Source organism: Sminthopsis crassicaudata, chromosome 2, assembly GCF_048593235.1.
Source record: "Sminthopsis crassicaudata isolate SCR6 chromosome 2, ASM4859323v1, whole genome shotgun sequence".
Lineage (NCBI taxonomy): Eukaryota > Metazoa > Chordata > Mammalia > Dasyuromorphia > Dasyuridae > Sminthopsis > Sminthopsis crassicaudata.
Window position 1 is genome coordinate 491,527,764 of NC_133618.1, and position 18,213 is coordinate 491,545,976.

Here is an 18,213-nt window from a genome sequence, read left to right on the forward strand (position 1 = left end):
TAGAGAAGGTTTCATTAATATACTACATGAAGTCTTTTGCTGACCTCTATCTTATATGAGGAAAACCATTTTAAGGTTTTCTAGTTCTTACTTAAAGGAGGAAATACAGAGTAAAAAGTAAGATTCTGTCTCTAAATGAATTGTTTTTCTGCCTCATGATGGAAAGCATTGTAGTGTATTGAAAACTATGCAGGATTAGTAGTGAAAATACCTTGATTTAATCCCTGGCAGAAAACACATAACTTTAGGGAAATCATTTCCCTTCTCTAAGCCTCTGTTTCTCATAGTGAAAAACATTGAACTATATGGGCTCTAATTCCCATAGAACAGTTAAATTCTATGTTTTAAGATTCTATGATTTTTTTCTCTGACATTCCAAATTCTAAGTTCTCTTCCAGCCCTAACATTATAGAGTTCTATTTATCTTACAACAAGTGGGTAGGAGCTCCACAACAATGCTGATGCTGTTTCTTGGTCTGGTATGCCTTGTGAGAGAGGGAACTCCATTATCTGCACAAAATAGTCATTTCAGATAAAAAAGCATTGGTTAAAAAAAAAGCAGTCTTTATCCAATAAGCAAACAAAGAGAGTACTCATTTTACTTTGGTTTCAGTTCCCTCAATCAATTAATTTACCTGGCTTATAAATGTCCTAGGAAATAGCTAAAGTGGAAATCAGAAAATAAATGTTTTTTTTTAAGTATGAGAATGGTAAATGCTCAATTCTACCCAGCCAATAAGCATACCCATTAATATGAAGCTCTATATGGTACCCTAATGATCAGAGAAAATGAAGCTTCTAGTTTCCTGATCATCAAGGTTTTCTTAAGTAACTAGGTAAGGGGGAAAACTGAATCTGCAGTCATTTTAGTATTGCCTCTATAAATATCCTACATGCTATTTGTGATTATTGAAATTCTACTCTTAGGATTTCAGGCCTTTAGATTTTAAGGTGGTTCCCTAGTAATAGTGTAGATAACACAGAGAAATTTAATAGAATGAACTAGCTAATTCTTATTAGTCATTTAATTAATTTATCATTTATTTATCTATCATGTTACTATGTATTATATACACTATCTAAATATATACTGCATATATTATATATAATTAATCATTTAAGTCAGTCACTTAAATTTGGGGGGAATAAATTTATTAAATTAAAAGATTTAATGCTGAAAGTAACCTTTAAGATCTCCTAATTCTATAACCTCATTTTAACTACATGCTTCCAAGGAAATGAAGACAACAAGTGAAGAAGCCATCAAGATGATGCTCTGAGAGGACAAATATTTTTAAAAGTTCCATCCTTTTATTTGCATAAGACCTAATAAGAGTCTGGGGATGGTAAAGTAGTTGATCAGAAGTAAAAATAGAACTTTCTGAGAGAAGTGAGTGTGATAAATACCATATTTTTCATTGGACAATTTTTACAGCTATGAGGAAGGAAGTTTTATACTGGAAGGTGGGAATTGGAATTGGCTCAGAACCAGCATCAAATTATTTCCATATTAAGCTATAGATTATTTTCCTGATTTAACACAAAGAAGCCCTAGTCCTGAAGACTGCAGGAGATTTCAGAGGGAAAAAACACAGCAGCAACAGCACAATGTTCTCACAGTTGGAAGAATCCAGCCAAACTCATGATTGTTGATTCCCACAATATAGGGGATGTGATTGAACTTCTTTTCAGCCAGAAGCTCTTCAGGACTTTTAGGGAAAAATACTCCATCAATGACTCCATGTAGAAAAGTAATTTTCTGGAAGAAGAAAAAAAATAAATAAAATAACATATCCATTTTTCCCTAGAGGAAGAGAATAAAAATAGAAGACTTCTTATGGTTATAAACTATAACTAGGGAGTCCTGTGTTCTCATTATCCAAAGGTAAGTTCATCATGGAAAAGAAAATGCAGTTTTCTTCTGGATTTCAGAAACACAAGGACATTTCAGAGTTAGAGTAGTTGTGGTCTGACTAAGGAGAGATACCCATGGGAGAATTATTGGAGAGGCAAAATTTTCAAGGCTTGTTCATTGATTGGATGAGGGAGTAAGAGTGTAGAGTCAATAATGATTCTTAGATTTTGAATTTGTAGAATTAGAAGAATGGTGGTCCTCTCATCAGTAATGGGGTATGTCTATGACTCACAAATATTCAGTTCATCAGTGAGCTAATTACTTTTGGCTATATTACAACTGGGGTCAGCATAATGGAGTATTTTATTTTTAATAGAACATTTTCATTTTTCCAAATTAATTTAAATTGATTTAACATATCAAAATATATTTTCTTTTTCTGAATTTAACAAACACTCCAAAAAAGAGCATTCCCATATGCAAAGTAAAATTTTTAAATAGATTACATGTGAAAATATAAGTTTCTACTACATGCAACTTGCTTTATAAAAAATTAACTTGTTACTTTCAAAGCTACCTTGCTTGTCTATTTCTTTCTGGACTTCTTCTGTTCATTTGATTCCACTTCTCCTTTTTATTTTTGGCAATACCATCACTAGTTCTCCCATCCCCCCAAATAAAAATGAAAAAGTCATTATTAAAAATAAACAGACAAACAAAACAAATCTATATAGTTGAAACATGCAAAAAATATTTGTTTCATTATGCATCTTCCTTCTATTATCTCTAAGAAGAGGAGGGCAGATTTCATCATCAGTCCTATGGAATAATGCTGTCATCATTGATCAGAGTTCTCAAATCTCTCCAAGTTGTTGTTTTTGTATAAATTGTTCTCATTTCAGTCATTTCATTTTAGTCTACATTAATTTATAAAAGTCTCCTAAAATTTCTCTGAAGCAATTCATTTCCTAATATCTTAAGATACAAAAATATTACATAATTTCTTCAGCCTTTTTCCCTAATAGACAAACACTTACTAGTTTTCAATTCTTTGCTTCTTCAAAAAGAACTACAATAAATATTTTGTGCACATGGGTTATTCATTTTCTTTGATCTTTTAAAAAGCATTTAAGTTCAACAAGTACTTATTAATCATTTACTATGTGTCAGGCACTATGTTAAGCTCTGAGAGTACATATAAACAGAAAGGAGCTTATATTGTCATGGAAGAAGATAATAAATACATGGTGAGGTGAAAAGAAAGGAATGAGAAGGCAATATAAATTTTCTAGAGAAAGGCATTGCAGAGAAAGTCTGGGAGAATGACTATAGCCTAGAGAAAATTTAAGCATGACTGGTTTGGGCCTCCTCCTTAAAATAGAGATGATTCTATGAAGAACCAGTCAATGAAAGGGAGAGGGCAAAAAGGTGAAGTCCAGCAAAGTCTGGGATGAATAAATTTTTGGAATAAGAGAATCTGGGCATGTCAGGAGTGTAACTCAGAGAAGGCATTCCTTTGGGGATACAGATTAGCAATAGTCACTCTGAGTAAAAGAGTAGATGTGATTCAGTGCTTTGGGGGCATAATTACAAAATGACTTATAAAATAACTAGACCAATTGGCTGTTTATCCAAAAATGTAATAGGATACCTTTCCTCCCCCAGTCCCTCCAATACTGTCATTTTATTTTTTTTATCACCTTTGCCAATATGATAAACATAAGGTGGATCCTTAGATTTTTGCAAGGCAAAAAACAAAAAAAAAACAAAACAAAAACTAAACCAAACCAAACCAAACTAAAACACAGAACAAGCATTAAAAAAAAAAGGCATAAAAACAAATCTCTTAGAGTTAGACTGATTATGCAAGATGGCTATCATCATAGTGCTCAGTGCTTCTCAGCTAAAGATTGTCTGTCTTTTTATTTTTCTAATATCATGGCAAATGCTACATGCCTCCAAAAAGTCTTTCTTGACTTTGCTTATACAGATCTCTCCTTTTAAACTCATACAGCACTACCTTGGATATGAAAAAAATGCTGAATTTGGAGCCAGATTGAGATTAAAGTGTCAGCTTTTACAGGGTAACTTTCCTGTAAAATAGCATAAAAGGCATATATACTAATGTAAATATATTGTATTTCTGGAAAAATAGGGAATTAGGTTCATAGGACCACAGAAAATTGTAACTTTTTGCTAAAGATTGCTGAAAATACACTTTTCTTCATAATTCTTTATAATAAAACATTAAATTTGATAAAATGCACTCTTTCCTAACATAGTGACCATTGGATAATCCATAAAATGCAGTTCATGATGTAAAATTGGTAACATGAAAAAACATTTTTCCTCATTAATAATTCCCAAGAATTCTTTGACTTTTTATGCTAACATCCCAACAAAAAACAAAACAAAACATTTATTTTAAACAGTATTCACTTTTTATGAATGAAATATGCATTTCATAAAATCCATAATACCTTAAATACTGCACAATAAATAAAATTCTTGGAATGAAAAAAAATTTTAAACCAGAATTTTATTTATCCTTATAAGATGACAGTGTTTGTAAACCTCTCTACCTTGGTTGTCTCCTGAAAACCAAGGGAGAGATTTCCAGAATTTTAGTCACTGCTATAGGAAATTACTGAAATTTCCAAAGTTTTGACATCACTTTAGAGCCCAAAGGCCTTGCATTATGTTTTGGGGCCATAATTGTAACAAAAAACTTGAGTTTTGAAGGCAAAAAAATGAAAATATTCAATGAATACATGAGTAAGTTCTTTACAATGGTAAAGTGAACAAGGGCCAGTTAAATGCCCAGGGGGATACCAGTTGCTCCACTTACTTATATACATAACAACTCATTATTTTTCTTTAACGCACATAACTGCAAATTTGAAAATGAACTTACTAGCTTGAAGCTGCAAAAATTAAACGTGGCTCATGTGTGTATATGTTTTTTGTGTGTGTGTGTTGTGTTGTATTGCATAGTACAAAGGACATTTCTTCCCCAGTAGTGCTCCTGATGAATAACAAACTAAATCTAGTTCCTTTCTGTATCTCTACCAAGTTGCACAGCACTTTTAGTAGGGTTTACTAAATGAATTGTTTAATTGCTAAATTGATAGGAAAAAGTTTGATATTACAGAAGACACAATCACATCAACTGTTTTGCAAAAGGTATTAAGCTAATACTTAGTCCAAAGTAAAGTGATTCTGTTGCAGTTTCATGTAGTCACTTCACAAACCAATGGGGGATTAACAGAGAGCTCATTGTTTGAAACCTTGACCTTATTGTTGAATGTTTCTGAAAGGATTCAAAAGTCCAGCTCAGGTGTTTCCCTAGTGGCTACTCTGAAACTGACAAAGGCAACTACAGCCTCAAGAAAGGGCATTTTCATCAGTGGCTAATTGTATACATTTGGGGAAGAGACAAGGTTAGAGAGAAAGATAAACTGGTACTGGAGGAAAGGTTCTTAAATAATTCCATTCATACTAAGTTTCCTCCTTTCTTTAATAAACACTTAAAAGGAGCCAAGACTTAAAACCCCATAATTAAGAAAACAAGGATGCTTTAGTACCTCTGAAGGGTCTCCTAGGAAATCCAGACCAAATAATCCCTGTGAAGAAAAACAAAAAGGATAAGTGAGAAAACTTCACAGAAAGAGCTGCTAGAGGCTTCTTCTCTCTGGACTCTCTGAACCATTTTTCATCCCCATCTTTCACACGAGGAGCAAAATGAATCTGGAATAGTTACTGAGAGAATGACAAGGTCTCAGAACAAAAGCAGGCGCTATTATCTGAGGATCTGGAGGACCTCTTTTGTCTGTCTTTTTTCTATATCTTAGGCTTCTGAAGGAAAAAAAAAACACAGTTCTATGAATAAAAGATACTTTTAATTTTTTTCCCCACTTTTTTGAGAACACTTAATCTGTCAGTGATCTTTCCCTGCCCTCCACCTACTCTCCCCTCCAGGATAGAAGCTGAAGAATTAAAATTGCATTGTTCATTTATATAACTCAGCAGCAAGTTGTGTTTGGTGGAAACATTGCCAATAAGCCTGGAACTGACCTAGGAACAGGCCCTTCATTGCTGCTACACAAACCAGCTAGGGTAGATTCTTTCATTACTTAAGGAAACTTGGCTAGGACATTCTGTATCACTAGAATTTAGATTCTTTAGAATCTTACTCGCCCTTTACCAACTGAGCCTACATACACAAAGCAGAATGTTGTTATAACCAAGCTATGTTCTAAGTCCTAAAACTGCTTTGGTTTCAGTTTTCCAAACATTTCTTGCCTAATTGCTTGGGGCTGGATTGTATCTAGTTAAATAGTCTAAAGTCAGGTTATATTGCATGTGTGAATACAGGATTAAATATGGGTCAAATGACTTCACTGAATAGGCCTGGGCAATAGGACCATTTCCTGGAGAATTTTGGGGTTTGACTCCCTTCCCTCAGGGAGGGAGACAAGAGCTTAGGCTCTCCTCAGAGTCAAAGCATATACACTACTGCCCTTCCTTTGTCTTCTCTACAATTAATAGTTTCTCAGGCATATTTTGCAATATGATTTCTTTAAGTGGGCAGGAAGTTCAGGAGTTTTTCTGGTCTAGTTCCTCTGGCAAGTGAACATCAAGACATCAAATATGAATGCCTGAAAACCATTTATTTGATCATGATTTAATGAAACAAGGTGATTGGAGAGACTTATGATTAAAAACAAAACAAAACAACAACGACAACAACAAAATGGCTATTTGTACTTACACAGATGAGAATTTCACATTGATAGAGGACCATTTGTTCTACCCAATAGAACTGAAATCTACCTGAAAAAGTCTGAAGGGACCATGGGCATTGGCAATGGACAAGAATACAAAGTTACCTACCATCTTCAAACCTACATCCAGGAGTTCCTCCTCTGACTTCTGTCGCATACAGTGAACCATGCTGGCCGAAGTGACTGTTTTGCACCCAGCAAAACTCGTAACTTTCTGCAACATAATATAAAAGGATAGTTTATATGCTATGAGCCTATCCACATATGAAAGCTGTGTATAAACCCTTGTGTTCTTGGACTTGTAACAGTGAGGTATAAAGAAAGGAACACTATATTTGGAGTATAGGAGCATTAAACTCAAGAGCTGGATAGATTAATGCTGTCATCAGACCTTTAGCCGTTTACTTTCCTTTTTTTGAAATTCAGATTTCAAATGTAAAATGAAGGGTTTGGACTAAATGATCTTGAACATCTAAATCACATGACTATGAATGGAGGTTTGGAATAAGGTAAAATGCAAAGGGATTACCTCAGTTGCTGCTGTGAGGCTGGAGTTGTACAGACAATCCATTAAGACAACTCCACTTTGAGAAATAGCCCGGTGGAAAAGGTTTTTGGTCAAAGGAGATAAAACCTGAGAGAAGAAAAGGGGGAAAATTACATTTGAACAGCAGAGCCAGAACTAGAATGGGGTGACTATGGTTCGACTGGGGCACTGAAATTTAGAGGGCACTGCTAACATTAAGATTCCTTTCTCTGTATTAAACGACAACAAAACTTAAATTTAGTACATACTTATGTAGCAAGAATAACTCATTAAAATGAGAATTTACCATCAGATGACTACTTCCCCAGCTACCTTACCTAGGTTGAGAAAGAACCTAAGCCTAATATATTGTGATACAATGTATCAATACATAATACATATACAATACATAAGTCTAATACATTATGAGTAGTTTCTTGCAGCAGCTTTAAAAGATTCCTAGGATTTATCTTCACTCAGGTCCTTCCCCTCTCAAATGAATTCTTCTTAAATAGTTGATTTGAAGGAATCTTGGGTAGGAAGCTAAATGATAGGAGTAGCTCTCCCCCAACTACATTGAATAAGAACAATAATGAACTTTAAAAAATGAAAAAAAAAAACCTTCCAAAAATCTTCAGTGACAGTAAGAAAAAGAATGAAGTTCCTGCCTCAATACACATTTTTTCTTGGATAATTAATAACCAATTTATTTATTTTAATAATTGTTTCTTACTTTGAAAAATGCATGCAAAGATAGTTTTCAGCATCTACCCTTAAAAAACCTTTTGCTCCAATTTTTTTTCTGTCTCCTTATCCACCTCTCCCTTCTGCCAAACAGTGAGTAATCCAATACAGATTAAGCATGTGCTATTCTTCTAAATATATTTCCACATTTATCATGTTGCACAAGAAAAATCAGATCAAAGTGGGGGTAGAAATGAGAAAAAAATCAAGCAGGCAAGCAAACAACAATAACAACAGCAGCAACGAAGGTGAAAATACATATTGTGAGCCATATTCAATCTCCATAGTTCTTTCTCTGGATGCAAGTGGCTTTTCCCATCACAGATATACTAGGAGAAGTGCCTTGAATCACCTCATTATTGATCATCACATAATCTAACATAAATTCAGCAGGACCAGGAGATCATTATATACTTCAACAACAATACTATATGATGATCAGTTCTGATGGACATGTCCCTCTTCAACGGGTCTGAGATGAACCAAATCAGTTCCAATAGAGCAGTAATGAACTGAACCAGCTACACCCAGTGAAAGAACTATGGGAGACAACTATGAACCACTACATAAAATTCCCAATCCCTGTATTTTTGTCTGCCTGAATTTTTGATTTCCTTCATAGGCTAATTGTACACTATTTTAAAGTCCGATTCTTTTTGTACAGCAAAATAACTGTTTGGACATGTACACATATATTGTATATAATTTATACTTTTAACATATTTAACATGTATTGGTCAACCTGCCGTCTGGGGGGCGGGAGGAGGGGAAATTAGAACAAAAGGTTTGGCAATTATCAATGTTGTAAAAATACATATATATACATATATATATATATATATATATATATATATATATATATATATATATATATATATATATGTGTGTGTGTGTGTTAAATAAAAACCATAATAAAAAAAATCTAACATAAATTCTTAGGGAACTATAACTGGAGATTGTCACCTTATCAGTTTCTGATTTTGCCTAGAATCTTTGTTTCTAGATTTCTTTCATTTTACAACCAGGGTGGAGAAGCACTACCCCCAAGAATGTGGCATTTTTAATCAGTGGTTTGGGGTTAATCCCTTGTCAATTTACCAAGAGTATTCCTGATCTCAGGGCAGGTAAAACCCTTACCATTCTGGTCCTGCTCTCTCCCACAGCCAATATCCTGGCCTTGAGAGGCCATTATTATATTACAAGAAGAAACACAAAAGTAATAGAAGGAATGAGACAGAAGTGGAGGAGACCCAGTTACAAAGATTTTCCAAGCACCCCTTTCAGAAATGTCCTGGGAACCCTTTCTTGATCCTTTCAAGATCAGCCTCTGGGGCCCCCATGTGGGTGTGAAGAAAAATATGTGTACAGAGGATAGTAAAACCAGAGTGAAATTGCTAGAGGTGGTGAATAGTCACTTTTCTGAGTTGTCCCCAAAATTGTTAACTTCACTTTCTGAGGAAATAAAAAATAGACAGGAAGGATTATATTTATGGGATAATAAAACTGAATTAAAAGGATAGAAAGGATTGGTTTATTTAGGCATACACTTTCATCAGAAACATTATAAAAAAATCAGCCCACTGATTGATAAAAATAGGAAAAAACCCTGATTGTATAGGAGACATAAACATTAGAGGAAGAAAGAAAAAAAAATGAACAAGTTTCTTGCAATAAAAGAAACTGAGTAAATAATCACCTGAGAGATGTAAAAATATTAAAACAAATCAAGAAGCTTACAAAAGGAAAATGAACTCCTCAAAAATACAGTGAAAAGCTCACAGAAATTAGATATTTTAAGAAAGAAATCAGGAAATCTAATCAAAGGTTAGAGTGTTGAGAACAAAAAATTGACATTTCCCCTATAGTAGTTTCTCTGAAAAAAGAGAGAAAAAAGAATTGGAATACAAAAATTAAAGAAAAAAATAATGGAAGAAAACATTTTTAGTTTAAAAAAAAAACATGAGAAGTTCTACAAACTTGGAATGCTGAATATGAGGATAGAATATTTTTTTAAAAATCACAGGTTTTCAAGAAACACATACACAGAAGAGAGAGAGAGAGAGAGAGAGAGAGAGAGAGAGAGAGAGAGAGAGAGAGAGAGAGAGAAGAGAGAAGAGAGAGAGGGGGGGGGGGAAACTTGAAACCTGAATATCATTAAGAAATTACCAATGGAACACTAATATAAAAGAGACACACACATATATACTATAAGCAAAAATAACATCATAATCAAATTTTAGAACTATAGTATCAACAAATTTTGTAGCTTCCATGGAAAAATGTTTTACATTCCTAGAATAATCAGAATATCACAGCTTTGCTCTATGGTTACAAGTAATTAAATGAAAACTTGGAATATGATATTGTGAAAAACAAAGAAAACTTGTTGGCACCCCCAAAATGATATATCTTATGATTAGAAATCTCAATAAAAAAACCTGATCATTCAGTAAAATGAAAAGAACAAAACTCATTCCTTCAAAGGAATCCCAAAGTGAGCCAAATATTTAAAATCCAAACTAAGCAAATAGCAAAGTTAAATACTTTCATATAGTAATTAAAGATTAAGAAATGAAGTGTTTGTTTTCAAGAAGCTAGAGAAGGATATGAAAGTAAGTGGATGGGGTGCCTTAATTATTTGATTTAATTTTTTAAAATATCATCTGAAAGGTAGGGAAAAGCAATAATTATTATAATTAATAATAAAATGTATAATGGTAAAATTAAAAAGAGTAAGTAGAATGAGTGAATTAAAATTCCAGTGGGGAAAATCTAATTCTCCTATTTAAAATCAATACTGTAGGTGGTAGAACAATATAGGAAAAAAACCCAAAACTTTCAGATGTGGAGAGAACAGAGTTAATGACTGATCAGAAGGCAAACAGAGACACAAAAGACAATACTTCTTTTTCATTCCCTCAACAACTGAGATAATGGAAAAGTAAGAATAAAAACCAAAACCAGATAGTTTTCTTTATATAGCAACTCATTGAAAACACATATAAAGTAAAATTAAGAGGAATAAAGAACATCTTTTATACTTCAGTCAACTCTAAAAAGGAGGAATTGAAATTGTGGTTTTCAAATAAGGTAACAATAGAATTTAGAGCCAGAAGTGATAAATAGTGAAATATCCTCATGGATGGTCAGTGGAAATAAAGCCTGAGAGAAGTATGACTTAAGAGCAGAGATATAACTTGGATGAGGTGGATATAACTTTGTTACAGGGTACCAGAATTTAAAGATTACATTTTTTTCCTTAGCTTAGCCTCCATAAATAATAAAAATATCACAAAAATGAAAAGTAACAATTCTCTATGTCTTTTTCCCCTATCTTTCCCCTCCTTCCATTTGCTTTTCTTCTTCTAGCCCTCCCTTCTCTCTGTCTCTCTTTCATACTCTCTCTCCTCTCTCTCCTTCTCTCTCTCTCTCTCTCTCTCTCTCTCTCTCTCTCTCTCTCTCTCTCTCTCTCTCTCTCTCGCTCTTAGGTATTCCATTTCTATTGAGCTTTGTTGTCTTCTATCTGCTGGCCTCCTCTCAGCAATGCCATACAAGCAATATCATACCCCAACCAAAAACAGGAAAAGATGCTCATTGTAACTTTTATAATCTCTCTACTAAGAAAGAAATCATTGGTTTCTGTTAAAGATGACTCTAATTTAGGGGTAGAATTGTAATAACTGAGCATTCAAATAAGTTCTAGTTTAAACAAAAGTTAAACTAAGAAGGTGAGTTCTTACTTTCTGTCTACATACCCTGTAATCCTGCTTTTATATTACATATCTATAAGAAAAGTTTGTAGAGTAAAAGATCCAATGAGAGATACTAAGGAATAATCACATAGGTAGGAAAAAAAACAAGAGAGAGAACTGTCATATAAATCTACAGAGAAGAAAGAGAGTTTCATTTCTTTTTTAATTAAAGATTTTTATTTTCAAAATATATGTATGGATAATTTTCAACATTCACCCTTACAAAACCTTATGTTCTAATTTTTTCTCTCTCTTTTCCCAACCCCTTCCCTTAGATGGCAAGTAATCCAATATATGTTAAAATGTCTCTCCAGACTTTTCTGAATTCATCCTGCTGGTCATTTCTTACAGAACAATAATAGTCCATAACATTCATATACCATAATTTATTCAGCCATTCTCCAATTAATAGCTATCCACTCAGTTTCCAGTTTCTTGCCACTACAAAAAGTGCTGCCACAAACATGTTTGCACATGTGGATCCCTTTCCTTCCTTTATCATTTCTTTGGGATAAAGACCCAGTAGAAACACTGTTGGATGAAAGAGTATTCACAGTTTGATAGCACTTTGAACATAGTTCCAAACTGCTTCCCATAATTGTTGAATCAGTTCCAGCATTTCCTTCAACGTTCTTCATTATCTTTTCCTGTCATTTTAGTCAATATAAAAAATATGTAGCAGTACTTCAAAGATGTCTTAATTTGCATTTCTCTGATTAATAATAATTTGGAGCATCTTTTCATATGACTAGAAATGGTTTAAATTTCTTTATCTGAAAATTATCTGTTCATATCCTTTGACCAAATGGCTTGACTTCTTATAAATTTGAGTCAGTTCTCTATATATTTTAGAAATGAGGCCTTTATCAAAACCCTTGAATATAAACATTTTCCCCAGTTTATTGCTTCTCTTCTAATCTTGTCTGCATTGGTTTTCTTTATACAAAAACTGTTTAACTTAATATAATCAAAACTATCCATTTTGTATACAATAATGTACTCCAGTTCTAATTTGGTCCCAAATTCCTTCCTTCTCCACAGATCTAAGAGGCAAACTATCCTTTGTTTTCTAAATTGTTATAATATTTTGAACTTATCTTGGTATAGGGTGTTAGTTGTGGGTCAATGGCTAGTTTCTTCTAATTCCAATTTTCCCAGCAGTTTTTGTCAAATAGTGAGTTCTTATCCCAAAAGTTGAGGTCTTTTGGTTTGTCATACACTAGATTACTATAGTCATTGACTATTGTGTCCTGTGAACCTAAACTATTCCTCTGATTGAATACTCTATTTTTCACCCAGCACCAAATTGTTTTGATGACTATTGCTTTATCATATAGTTTTAGGTCTGGTAGAGATAGGCCACCTTCATTTGCCTTTTGTTTCATTAATTCTCTAGAAATTCTTGACCTTTTGTTCTTCCAGATGTTATTAGTTGTTCTAACTCTCTAAAATAATTTTTTTTTTGTGAGTTTGATTGGTATGGCACTGAATAAATAGATTAAGTAATATTGTCTTTTTATTATATTAGCTCAGCTTACCCATGAACATTTGATGTTTTTCCAATTGATTAGATCTGACTTTATTTGTGTGGAAAGTATTTTGTAATAATGTTCATGTAGTTCCTGACTTTGCCTTGGCAGATAAGACTTCCAAATATTTTACACTATCTATAAGTATTTTAATGGAATTCCTCTTTGTATCTCTTGCCGCTGGACTTTGTTGGTAATATATAAAAAGGCTGATGATTTATGTGGATTTATTTTGTATCCTGAAACTTTGCTAAAGATGGGAATCATTTCTAGTAGGATTTTTCGTTAATTCTCTAGGGTTCTCTAAGTATAGTATCATATCATCTGTAAAGAGAGATAAATTTGGTTTCCTCATTACCTACTTTAATTCCTTTAATGTCTTTTTCTTCTCTTATTGTCAAAGCTAACATTTCTAATACAACACTGAATAGTAATGGTGATAGTGAGTAAACTTGTTTTACTCCTGGTTTTATTGGCAATGGTTCTAGTTTATATCCATTGCATATGATGTTTGCTGATAGTTTTAAATAGATGCTACTGACTATTTTAAGGAAAAGTCCATTTATTTTTATACTCTTTAATGTTTTTAATAGGAATGGGTGTTGGCTTTAGTCAAATGCCTTTTATGCATCTATTGAGATAACCATGTGATTTCTGTTATTAGTATAGTCAATTATGATAATAGCCCTGCATTCTTGATATAAATCCTACTTGGTTATGGTGCATTATCTGGAAGATAATTTGCTGTAATCTCTGTGCTAATATTGATTTAATATTCTTGCACCAACATTCATTAAGGAAATTGGTCTATAATTTTCTTTCTCTGTTTTGACCCTACCTGGTTTAGGTATCAGCATCATATCTGTATCATTAAAGGAATTTGATAGGATTTCTTTCCCTATTTTTCCACATAGTGTACATAATATTGGGATTAATTGTTCCTTAAATATTTGGTAGAATTCACATGTAAATTAATCTGGCCTTGGAGAGTTTTTTTGTATTTGGGAGTTGATTAATAGCTTGTTTAATTTCATTTTCTAAAATGGGACCATTGAAGTATTTTATTTCCTCTTCTGTTAATCTGGGCAGCCTATATTTTTGTAAGTATTCCTCCATTTCACTTTGATTATCAGATTTCTTTACATATAGTTGGGCAAAATTACTCCTAATTATTGTTCTAATTTTTCCTTCATTGATGGAAAGTTCTCCCTTTTCATTTTTAATACTAACAATTTGATTTTCTTCTTTCATTTTTCTAATCAAATTGACTAAGGGTTTGTCTATTTTGTGTTTTTTCCCCCCATAAAACCAACTCTTAGTTTTATTTATTAATTCAATAGTTTTTTTTTTTAACTTTCAATTTTATTAATCTTTCCTTTTATTTTCAGATTTTCAAATTTGGTATTTAATTGGGGGGAGGTTAATTTGTTCTTCTAACTTTTTTAGTTGCATGACCAATTTATTGATCTTCTCTTTCACTATTTTATACAAGTAAGCATATAGAGATATAAAACTTACCTTAAGAACTGCTTTAGCTCCATCCCATACATTTTGGTTATGTTGTCTCATTATTGTCTTTCTCTTGGATGAAATTATACATTATGTCTATGAGTTGTTATTTTACGCACTCATTCTTTAGGATTAGAATATTCAGTTTCTAATTAATTTTTGGCCTATTTTCCCCTGGCCTTTTATTGCATGTAATATTTATTTCATCATAATATGAAAAAAAATGCATTTACTATTTCTACGTTTCTGCATTTGATTTTGAGGTTTTATGCCCTAATACATGGTCAATTTTTGTAGAGTTGCATGTATTGCTAAGAAAAAAAAAAAAGTATTTTCCTGTCTGTCTCCTCTCAATTTTCTTCAAAGGTCTATCATACTCAACTTTTTCAGAATTCTATTTTCTTCCTTAGCTTCTTTCTTATTTATTTTGTGGTTAGATTTGTCTAGTTGTGAGAAGCAAGATTGAAATTCCCCACTAACATCATTTTGCTATCTAATTCTTCTTGTGGTTATCTTAATTACTTCTCAATTTGGATATTATAACACTTGGAGCAGATATATATATATATATATATATATATATATATATATATATATATATATATATATATAATATTGGTATTACTTCATTATCTATGATACCCTTTACCCAAATGTAGTTTTCTTCCTTATATCTTTTAATTAGACCTATTTTTGCTTTTGCTTGATTTGAGATCAGGATCACTACCGATGCTTTTTTTTTTTTTTTTTTTTTTTTTTTTTTTTTACTTTAGCTGAAGGGTAATAGATTCTATTCCAGCCTTTTACTTTTAATTTAAATGTATCACTTTGCTTTAAATATGTTTCTTATAAACAACATATTGTTGGATTTTGGCTTTTAATCTATTCTGCTATTTGCTTCCGTTTTACAGGAGAGTACATAGTATTCACACTCACAGTTAAAATTACTAACTGTATTTCCTGCCATCTTGTTTTCCCTGTTGTAATTTTCTCTTTTCTTATTCCCTTTCCCTTTTCCACAGCATTTTGCTTCTGACTAACAGCTCCCTCAAACAACCCTCCTTTTTTTACAACCCTTCCTTCTTTCTTTTACCTTTTCCTTTTCTGTTCTCCCTTCTATTAGTCTACTCCTTTCTTTTCCACTTTTCCCTCCTACTTCCCTATACGATGAGATAAGTTTTTCTGTGAAGTTAAATATGTCTGATATTCTCTTTTTGAGCCAAATTTAATGAGAGGAAGATTCACACAATGCTTATTCTGCTCCTTTTTCCCCCTCAATTGTAATAGGTCTTTTTTGCCTCTTCATGAGATGTAATCTACCCCATTTTAACTCCATTTTCCTCTTCTTCCAGTAGAATCCTTTTTCCTCCTCTAGTTTCTTTTTATGTCTCCACAATAAAATCAAAATATATCTTCACCATCTAAGTATATCCATAACATATTTCAAGAGTTAAACATATCATCTTCCCATACAGGATGCAAGCTTTTTCACATTTAAAGGGAATGCTATTTTTTATTTCCTTTTTACCTTTTTATGATACGAGTTGTATTTGGAGATCAAATGTTCTGTTCAGCTCTGTTCTTTTCAGCAGAAATAAATGATATTCACCTCTATCATTGAATGTCTATCTTCTTCCCTGAGAGATAATGCTAAATTTTGCTAGATAGTTGATTCTTGGCTAGAATCCAAGTACCTTTTCCTTTTAGAATATCTTATTCCAACAATAAACTGGGAAACATTTTTACAGTCAATGGTTCTGATAAAGGCCTCATTTCTAAAATATATAGAGAATTGACTCTAATTTATAAGAAATCAAGCCATTCTCCAACTGATAAATGGTCAAAGGATATGAACAGACAATTCTTGGATAAAGAAATTGAAACTATTTCTAGTCATATGAAAAGATACTCCAAGTTATTATTAATCAGAGAAATGCAAATTAAGACAACTCTGAGATACCTCTATAACCTGTCAGATTGGCTAGAATGACAGGGAAAGATAATGCAGAATGTTGAAGGGGATGTGGGAAAACAGGGACAGTGATCCATTGTTGGTGGAATTGTGAATACATCCAGCTATTCTGGAGAGCAATTTGGAACTATGATCAAAAAGTTATCAAACTGTGCATATCCTTTGACCCAGCAGTGTTACTACTGGGCTTATATCCCAAAGAGATCTTAAAGAAGGGAAAGGGACTTGTATGAGCAAGAATATTTGTGGCAGCCCTCTTTGTAGTGGCCAGAAACTGGAAACTGAGTGGATGCCCATCAATTGGAGAGTGGCTGAATAAATTGTGGTATTTGAATATTATGGAATATTATTGTTCTGTAAGAAATGACCAACAGGATGATTTCAGAAAGGCCTGAAGAGACTTACATGAACTGATGCTGAGTGAAATAAGTAAGACCAGGAGATGGTTGTATACTTCAAAAGCAATACTATATGTTGATCAATTCTGATGTGGTCATTTTCAACAATGAGATGAACCAAATCAGTTCCAATAGATCAGTAATGAACTGAACCAGCCACACCCAATGAAAGAACTCTGGGAGATGACTATGAACCACTACATAGAATTCCCAATCCCTGTAATTATGTCCACCTGCATTTTGGATTTCCTTCATAGGCTAATTGTACACTATTTCAAAGTCTGATTCATTTTGTATAGCAAAACAACTGTTTGGACATGTATACATATATTGTATTTAATTTATACTTTAACATATTGAACATGTATTGGTCAATCTGCCATCTGGGGGGGAGGAGGGGAAAAATAGAACAAAAGGTTTGGCAATTGTCAATGCTGTAAAATTACCCATGCATATATCTGGTAAATAAAAAAAAATATTAAATATTAAAAAATATATATCTGATTCCAGGCCTTCAATTCCTTAAAGTAGAAGTTGCTAAGTCTTGGATAATTCTGATTAGGGTAACTTGATATTTGAAATGTTTCTTTCTAGCTGTTTGCAATATTTTCTCCTTGATCTCATAATAATGAAATTTAGCTACAATGTTCCTTAGAGTTTTCCTTTTGAGGTCTATTTCAGGAGGTGATTGGTGAATTCTTTCAATGACTATTTTACCCTCTGGTTTTACAATATCAGGGCAGTTTTCTTTGATGATTTCCTGAAATATGATGTCTAGGCTCTTTTTTCATCATGGTTTTCAGAAAAATCTAATAATTCTTAGATTGTCTCTCTTAGATAGACCTATTTTCCAGGTAAGTTATTTTTTCAATGAGGTATCTTACATTTTCTTCTATTTTTTTTTTTTGTTTTCTTTCACTGATTCTTGAAATCTCATTGAGCCATTCACTTCCATTTTTTCAATTCTAATTTTTAGTGGATTATTTTCTTCAGTTAGTTTTTTTTTTTTTTTATGTCCTTTTACATTTGACCAACAGAATTTTAAAATGAGGTTTTTTGTTCATTGGATTTTTTTTCCTATTTCATAAATGCTGTTTTTCAACAAGTTGGTTTGCTTTTCAAATCCATTTTGTAAGGAGTTATA

At 32.6% G+C, this 18,213-nt stretch overlaps 1 protein-coding gene across 1 annotated transcript in view; it reads right to left on the reverse strand.

The window, feature by feature from the left end:
- LOC141557581 (liver carboxylesterase 1-like) overlaps positions 1 to 18,213 on the reverse strand; it is a 55,656-nt gene that overhangs the window by 10,463 nt on the left and 26,980 nt on the right. The window contains exons 6-10 of the mRNA XM_074293446.1: positions 7,169 to 7,273; positions 6,749 to 6,853; positions 5,440 to 5,478; positions 1,619 to 1,759; positions 430 to 510 (exon numbers count right to left, since the gene is read on the reverse strand). Coding sequence (XP_074149547.1) covers positions 430 to 510; positions 1,619 to 1,759; positions 5,440 to 5,478; positions 6,749 to 6,853; positions 7,169 to 7,273 — 471 coding nt within the window. The remainder of the gene's footprint in view (positions 1 to 429; positions 511 to 1,618; positions 1,760 to 5,439; positions 5,479 to 6,748; positions 6,854 to 7,168; positions 7,274 to 18,213) is intronic.